Source organism: Mya arenaria, chromosome 3 (assembly GCF_026914265.1).
Source record: "Mya arenaria isolate MELC-2E11 chromosome 3, ASM2691426v1".
NCBI classification, from domain to species: domain Eukaryota; kingdom Metazoa; phylum Mollusca; class Bivalvia; order Myida; family Myidae; genus Mya; species Mya arenaria.
Window position 1 is genome coordinate 77,817,996 of NC_069124.1, and position 8,846 is coordinate 77,826,841.

The 8,846-nt window shown below is 34.0% G+C and overlaps 1 protein-coding gene across 1 annotated transcript; it reads right to left on the reverse strand.

Moving 5' to 3' along the window:
• Positions 1–968: 968 nt before the first annotated feature.
• On the reverse strand, positions 969–8,788 carry LOC128228397 (uncharacterized). Its single transcript, XM_052939697.1, has 3 exons — positions 8,674–8,788; positions 6,121–6,755; positions 969–5,899 (listed from the first exon to the last, which is right to left on the reverse strand). The coding sequence occupies exons 2-3, from the start codon at positions 6,709–6,711 to the stop codon at positions 4,946–4,948; spliced, it is 1,545 nt and encodes a 514-aa protein (XP_052795657.1). The 5' UTR covers positions 6,712–6,755; positions 8,674–8,788; the 3' UTR covers positions 969–4,945.
• Positions 8,789–8,846: the final 58 nt, after the last annotated feature.

Below are 8,846 nucleotides of genomic sequence, written 5' to 3' on the forward strand. Positions count from 1 at the left end.
GGAACACTCTAGAGGCAATACATCTGCTCTAATTTCCATGAAACTTAATCAGAATGCCTCGATGAAATCTTGGAATAGTTTGAAACAAGTTGGTCATGTGGAGTCAAAAATGAGGTCACTGAGTCAAATCTTAAAAAAAAAACCTTGTGGACACTCTAGAGGCTATATTTTTTGCATATATCTGGACCAATATTCATGAAACTTGATCAGAATGTTTGCCTTGATGAAATCTTAGATTAGTTTGGAACTGGGTAACATGGAGTCATAAACTAGGTTTCTTGGTCAATTCTAAATGTTACATTATATACAATATTTTTTTGTTATTTCAAACAGTTGCAATCAAACTCAAACTCATATATATATATTTCATCAACAATTGATTTCCATTCCTTGACTTAGCCCAATCAGGCAGAGGGTATCAATTCAACGAATTTGCTTGTTTTAGTTATCTCCTGTGAAACTACCCTTATCTGATAGTTTTTGAAAATCTGTCCGGGCCATATCCTGGATATTTGTGAGTTTCAATTACTGCTGTTTTATTTCGTTTCATGAAATTTACTTTGAAGTTTAAATCTCAAACCTGCTGATATCTTTTCATGTAATGAATTTTTCCAACTTGAATAATGCTACAACCATTTACCTCCTCCAGCACATTGTATTACAATTTCTGCCTTTTCATAGAAAATGGATATATGGGGAGCATCCATTGATTCCAGCGATATTCATGTTTTGTATTTCATCAACTTTGTGTTCATTTTAAATAATTTCTTAGGTTTAATTCACACACAAGTAGCAAAATTACAAAAATATGACTTGGATAATTTCAAATTATGACCTAAGATAAAGTTATTTCAAGAAATTGAGCCAGGTGCTATGACATTTGTCATGGGATTCCTATCAACCACAGAACAACATAGGAAGTTGTCACCATGTTTGGCAGGGTTTATTAAACCAAGTAAAAACCAACATTGAATTTTCCCTATTTTATTCTTAACAAATAGCAATACTGTTGTGATTATACAATCATACAATTACCAATAATCGCTTAGCAGCAAAACATTACTTGATCTTTATTCCTTCTAAAATCACTGACTCATTTACTAACTGTTCTACAAAGATAATATGGTACAAAAGGTATTAACTCATAAAAAAAACCTAAGAATTAACAATGACAATGGTAGAGGTTTGATAAATTATGGAACATGTACAACCAAAATCATTTTGCCAAAACCAGAACTGAGAATATCGTTGGAAATGATATGAGCAATTATAATTTTATGATAATTGAATAACTCCTTTAAAATCAACTATCAAGAAATATTTGACGTATACAGACATTTTTTTAATCAGTGCTGTAAGCATCATATGGTTGTTTTAACATGATACAGACAAAATGACATGATTTTAAAAATTAAACAGATATATTTTCAAAACTGAACGATATTTACATCATATCAAATGTTACAACTCTTCCACAGAGGGCAAAAGCAAAGTATTATTTTAATGTTTTCGTCAGGTTTATGTTCAGAAAACATGCAAAATAATTTGCTTCTGTCCCCTGTGAAAACTTCTGTTCCATCAGAAAACTGTGTAAAAGGAAAGTGCATTGCTATGGCCCATACAACATCACGAAAAGTCAACAAAAAAATGTCCAGTTATGGCAAAAATCACTAAACACACAAACAGATAATTTTTATGGTCCGTCATTAAAGTACTTCTATACAGCATTGTACTGGTAGGGTTTTGCATGTACCAGCTGTTTAGAGATTATTATTTTTTTAAGTTTATACATGCTTGTAAACAAGCTCAATACAATTCAGGTAATGCAGTATGAAGACATTATTCACACCATTAGAAAAGCTAATAAATACTTCTAATACATGCGAATACATGTTTTTAGTTCAAAGTATAGCCAGAGCGAAAAACAACAGAATAATGTGATGTTAATAGGCATTTACATAGAAAAAGTACAAAAAAACACACTATGAACTAACATTATTAAGTAATGCTTGAATTCTTTCCACAATTCGACTAGCAAATAACATTAACTGTCAATAACAAGAACAGAAAAATAACTTGTTAAATATATTACAGGTGCTGGCTCAACAGACCATTAGAAAATTACATAACAAAATGAATTATGCAACCAATTTATTTGAACTTAATTTTCAGCCCCAGATTCTCATGAACAAAGACTTTTACCTCTTGAACATAAACACTGTAGATGTATAATCAATGCATTACTGAGTAATCAAGAGTTGGTAATAAGTGGCTACCGGTCAATACATTCATTAGTAAATACTATGCCAGTGAAAAATCTGCAGTAATAATGAATTAAACTGATGTCTGTGAGCCATGCCTTTCATTAGTACAATCTGTGCATGCCTTTCTAAAGTACAACCAACTTTAGACGACAGAGCCGGTTAATGATTCATGACCATAATTTAAAAACATTCTCAAGCACTATAATGCCAGCAACAAGCGGTTCCAAACACTCTCTTTATGACAACTTTCAGAGGAAGGCATTGGAGTTCCATGAGCAATCACAGTCATATCATTGTCAAATCAATCTGCCCTATTCCACAGTCACTATATCCCTGTTATCTTGTCATACACAATATATAATTATTAAGGTATTACAAAAATACATGATTTTATACAGCATTATTCTGAGGTCGAGGGCAATGAAGTAGTTCTGGTAGAATAACAGTAGCAATGCAATGTTTAGCTATCACCACAACACCATTTTTTATAGAGTCATTTTCCCAACATTTTAGTAGACGAATCAGTTGGTGAACTATAAAGATAATGCTAAGATGTACAGATTAATTTGCTTTTATGAGTAAATCAAGACAAATATCTAGTTCGCTATCGGATTTCATACCAAACTGTGTTGTTTATCAAAGAAATAAAACATATTGTCCATCATAGTTGCCCTAAATGGAAGTGTAAGCCATCCCATACATGCCAAACAATCATCATTTTACCAGAGCAACTGCAAGGTTAACGGCCTTCAGTAAGCAGTATTCACAGCACAATGGTTATATCAAGAATAACAAAGGATGTTATAAGTCAACAAGAGTTAAAAAGAGCAGTTTCATATAACAGGAACGCCAGTCTTTTTTTCCATTTGGGGAATGACTCGTCAATTAATAACGCCCAAGTTATGGACGTTGCTGTACATGATGATGATTGTGTTAATTGTCTCTAACAACATGTCTACCAAGTTTCGGGTGAATATCTTTAACTCTGTTTTAGTTATATAGCAAGGTTAGTTTTTGCATAACAATGCAGTTGACCATGACACCAAGGCTATCATAATAACTTGACTTTTTTTCTTTTGAAGCTGAAAAGGTTTCATATTCAAAACATGTTGAGATCTTCTATCAGTATTGGTACAATTTCTGTTGTACATATATTGCAGTTTATATCACTTTTTTAACTGTTTAAACAATCTTTGAATCTTAAACATCCATTTTGTTGTTTCAAATTTCAGAAACCCTAAAAACAAAGATTTACCAAGTATTTACATAATCATCAACTAAGCATTGCTTAAATGTGATGAATGTGTCGTTGGTTTTGTTTTCTAATTTTTGGAATCATGGTTTTACAAGGCATTCAGTTTCATACATTGATTTATTGATTTTCTTGAATAGAAATGCATGATAGTTATGCTTATTCTTATTTTTCCAAGATACAAGAAGCTTTAAGACCGTAACAAATAAAAATAAAAAACAAATATCACACACAGGTCAACATGACCAGACAAAAATATCACAACATTTTTCATGGCCATTTTTCAATCATAATGTACAGCACAATAATCATTACTTACATGTAGGTGTAAAAACAATTAATATATATAAAAACAGCAGGCTTCCCTTTCCTAAAGAATGCTGTTATATCAGCATTAATGTTCTCTCAAAACCTTTAAGAATGAAAAAGAAATATCCAAAAAAGAGGTCGAATAGTTGTGACATGCCTGAAGTGATTAATTGTATTATGTTCATAAATTACAAAAAAAAATGGGTAATAAAGAGAGGGATCTATTCAAACATCTAGTAATTATAATATGTGCTAAATAGCATGTGAATGTGTCATTGTCTGAGTAAATTAAGATAATTTTAGACTCAAGTTGAAACTTTCCAAAACAAATTTAAAAAAAAGACAAAAAATAAAAGACTACTAAACAAAAACTAATTTATCTCATATAAATTACCTTGCACCAAATGTTTAACAAATATATATATACATATAGTGTCATTGAAAGGAGGAATTATAATTATTACACTAGTCTTATAAGCATTGATCATTTAAAGAATGTTCTACAAATAACTTTGAATATTACATTACAATCCATCTGTAAACAAATTCTGTCATTAAATACAAGAACGACTTCTTTCGTACCTAGTTTTACCACAACTTGCTCTCACACAATAATCGTTGGCAGGCTAGACCATATATTTTCTAAAACTTATTTCTAAACAGGGAAGCTTTTCATTAAGTATCCTAGAAGCAATTTTCTACCTTGTAGTTGTTCAACAGTATTAATGCTCTGATGATAATCCTTTCTAGGTAAAAGATTGCTCCTAGTCCTATGATTCATGAAACTGTTCCCAGAAATTTGAAAGGCTATGTGACATAACAAAGTTCGTACTTGGTGTTGATCTAAAAAAATCACTTCGAAATCATAAAAATGCAGTATGAAATCGTAAAAAATACAAAAAAAAGTAATGCAAAACTGAATTAAAAACAAGATTTTGATCCAAAACAAATAGTGATTATACACTAAGTGGGATGGTTACAATCAACATTGCCTCATCTCTTTTGTTACAGAATTTAAATAAAATAAATTAATAAAATAATTAAACAGAAAAAAAAGATGTCTGACACTACTCTGCATTGATATTTAACCATAAATGTCCAAGTTTGAAAAGTCATTCGATTACATGGCCCAGCCTGACTTATGTTTCTTGCAAGAGCATACGCTTTTCAGGACTTCCTCAAGCTTCTGGTACTTTTCTTGTCGCCAGGTGGCCTCCAGGTAGTGTTCGTTGATCTTCTCCAGCCCCGGGGCACCCTCCGCTAGAACATCATAGATACATGGTACATTGACCCGATCAGCAATTACGAGTGGGCCGTTCCAGGGATGGCGAGCAACTCGGAACACTTTAATCTTTGGTAGGTGCACCGCATTAAGGTAGAATCCACGACTTTGTGAAATGTCCAAATACTCAAGAGACTTTGAAACGAGGGAGAAGAACACAAGACCATGTCCACTAGGAGTCCAAACCTCCAGCATCAACTGCTTCAAGCAGGTTAGTCCAATCAACAACTTATCAATGAGATCTTGACATAGTTTCTGAAAGACAAAATACTTCTCCAGAACAAGGCTACGTAAGTTTTTTAACCTGAGCAAACTGTCCACACTCGGGTCAGACCAGTCAAACGGCATGACCAGAGTCTCAACCTTAGGGCACTGCTGCGTGAAGAGATCAAAGAATGTCACAAACTTTCTCTGCCTCAGTCTGTGCTTGTACATCACATCCTGACAGCCCATGTTTTTATCAGTCCAAAATGGTCTAGATGGTGTCTCCTTCCAGTTCATGCTAGCATACTTCAGCTCCTTTGTATTGGCTTTATCAATGAAATTTTCCAGTGGTGCTAGGAAGCCATCCACTGGCTCTCCAATGTCAAACTTGAACTCAATACTTCTCAATATTGGTCGAAGGTCTTTGAGGAAAGCAAGGAACTGTTTTACCCTGACTCGGTAGCGGATGTAGCAGTTTCCGAGACAGTTATGTTCCTCTCCTGTGATACACCAGAACGGGAAGTTGCTGAAGGAGACATGAGACCACAGGCCTGGGGTCTGCATCAACGACCACCAGTCATGGCACACCTGAAACCACAATTATAATGAAAGTGCAAAATAAACATTATTTTTAGTGACTTAGAATTCGCAGAATAAGGATTGAAAACACTTACTTTATCAGTTATGTACATGTTAATGTAAATTGAATATTTAGGTTGAAAAAATAAATAACAGGTCATTAATCAAAATAACAGTCTAAGTGTAAGCCATAAAATATATTTTTAAATTTGTATTAGAAGTCGGCTGACCTGCGCACATCTTCCTTTATCATGACTGGAAAGGAAGGTGAAGATTTTCAGTTTGCAGTCCACAGGCAAGGTCTGGAAGGGAAACACATCAAGATGCTGCCTCACATCAGTGGTGGGTGTGGTCACCTCTGACAGAACCTCCTCTGGTGTGCCTTCCCGTGTACTAACACTGCCTACTTGTACTACATCTGGGGCTTGGGTGGACATTTTGTCAGGCGCAACTGGGTTAACTGATACTCGCACATTGTTGATATCAGATTTGGATGTTACCTGTTCTACTGGGGTAGGGGAGACCTGCCCCCTTTTAGTAAGCCTGGCTTTAGAAGCATGGCTTACTGACAGGGACTGTTTACTCTTGGTTGAATCTGATGTGCCTGTAGTTAGTTGTGGTACAGGTGGTTTTTTGGCCACCAAGTTGTTTGAAAACAGAGGAAAACTGGTAGATGCATGATGTTTTGCTGGATCAGCAAATATCACAGCATTAGATGTTGGAGTCGTTCTCCTGCGAGTTGGTTTCTGGTTCTTAGATGCAGATCTTGGCCTTAGCGTGACAGAAATTTTCCTTGCTGCACCCAAAGTTCTGTCCCCCATATTCTTTCTTCTACCCCATCACATTTACTGCCTTTTAACTGGAGCTGAAATTATTGACAAGATCATATTATTCAAGTCCTACAATGAATGTTTTTCATAATATTTGTAGAAACATATAAATAAAAAAAAAAATCTTATAATAGTCTGCAAATTTGGTCAGCTGAAATTGATGCACCATAATTATATAATTATAAATTGTACCAAAATTTAATCAAAGTTTATTTAATACCATGTTACATATACCCACTCCAATTAGAAATTTGTGAATATCAGGGACTAAGGTACAATGTAAATTTCTTTACATCGAGGTTTATCCTAGGAGTCATTTGCAGTGGTCACAAAATGAGTTGGCTTGCACAAATATGCTTTGTGCATTTGATGGGCAGAAAACTTATTCAATGGACAGTCTATCACATTGCTGTAAAAACCTTCATTCTACCTCAATAGCAAGACATAGTTACATTATAAATAAAAATATGCAACATCACATTTATTTGCCAACTGATTTAGATTCATGCTTATGTTTAAATGCAAATAGATTAGAAAATGAATATACATCTGTATATCTAATACCCTGTAACATAAGCACAGGAGAGCCTTCAGACATCTAATTGTACAATATTCTGTGTGATCTTTTGCTTTTCAAGTACTGAAAAAACAACAAAAACTTTCACAAGTAAGAAACTAGAGCGAAAGAGCTAACGGGGAAGCTCATCTGTAGTTATCTTACTCACACAAACTTCACCCCCTTCCCCCACACACACACCCATTATCCTTTAAGCATCAAGCTTGTTACTCCAGACACCAGTTAAGTAAACCTGAAGCTGGAACTCACGACTGCTGCAACATGGCATGGCACTCTACCAACTGAACTTACTAGGCGTCTGGTTCTTAGCCACATACACTACACCAGACCAAGAGTACAGCATGACACCCTCCAGCTAAAGAGCTTGGACTGTGATTTTTGCAATTTTTTTTTGCAAACCTTTTTTTTTTTAAAGGAAGCAAAATAACAAAAATGCATTTAATCATAATGGTTTAATGTATTTTTGTTATTTTGCTTAATGTCCATGGATAATAGTTTTCAGTAAGCAACAGCAGTATCACAAAATTGTAAAATACTTTTTTCTAAAACATTACTGAAGTGCGAAATTTATCCTCGAATACATGTTCACATTAGTGACGACCATTCTTAACAATATTTTGAGTTATTTTAATACAAAAAATTTATTCTCAGTATTAATATAAGTCATATATAATAAAAATTATAAATTAAGTAGACAATTTATTATACATAAGTTGGTCTTGCAGGTATTCAAAACAATAGTCAATATTTACATACATTTAATAATATATCATGACATCAAAAAAAGAAAATTAAATCATTTACTGTATATGCAAATTAACTGTGTTCTTATTTTCACGACTTCACAACTATTCACGATTTTTATCTAAATAAAGGAGCATGCAGTAAAATAAACAAATCTATTAATTCTATCCTTAAGGTTGCACTATTGCAACGAAACCAAGATGACATGCACACAGTCTGCTTGGCCCACATTTGATACAGCTGACCGCTTTTTTTCTCTTCTCTGTGTTGGGATGAATGCTTAAGATCGGTGTCATTTATGCTTGATACACAACCAACTTTTTAGGGGCCAAATTTAAGCTTTACATTTTGTTCAATAATAAGGGTGAAGTCATTCCACACTTTCGACTTTAAAGTCCTATTTTAACTGCACGGGGGCAGTTATACTCACTCCCAATACTCGCGGGACGGACCTTAAAACACCTCCTTTTTTACATAAAACTTTCAGTTTCAGTCTTTGATCTAATTAGTGCAGTTCATTTCTTGCAGCGTTTATTGGAATAACATTATAATCACAGTTTTACATCATGCTATTAGGTTAGAATTATTACTTTTGTCAAAGATTACCAGTAGAGTTATTTCTGTCAACTTACCTAAAGTCTGATAATGGTTATTTATTTTGATTGTTTTTTTGACAAGGCGACCATTTTATTATTTCCGGCTTTTTCCGTATGATATCGATCTTCCGGGAGATGTCATCTTTCGTTGGTGACGGATGATTCCGGAAAAGTACGAACATTTGCGAACGCACCGGAAGCGGTTTTAC

Coding starts and splice junctions, on each gene's coding strand:
- LOC128228397 (XM_052939697.1), bottom strand. CDS start 6,711: ATGGGGGACAGAACTTTGGGTGCAGCAAGGAAAATTTCTGTCACGCTA. Junction 5,900..6,120: donor ATAAAGGAAGATGTGCGCAG/GTCAGCCGACTT, acceptor TTGTGGTTTCAG/GTGTGCCATGACTGGTGGTC.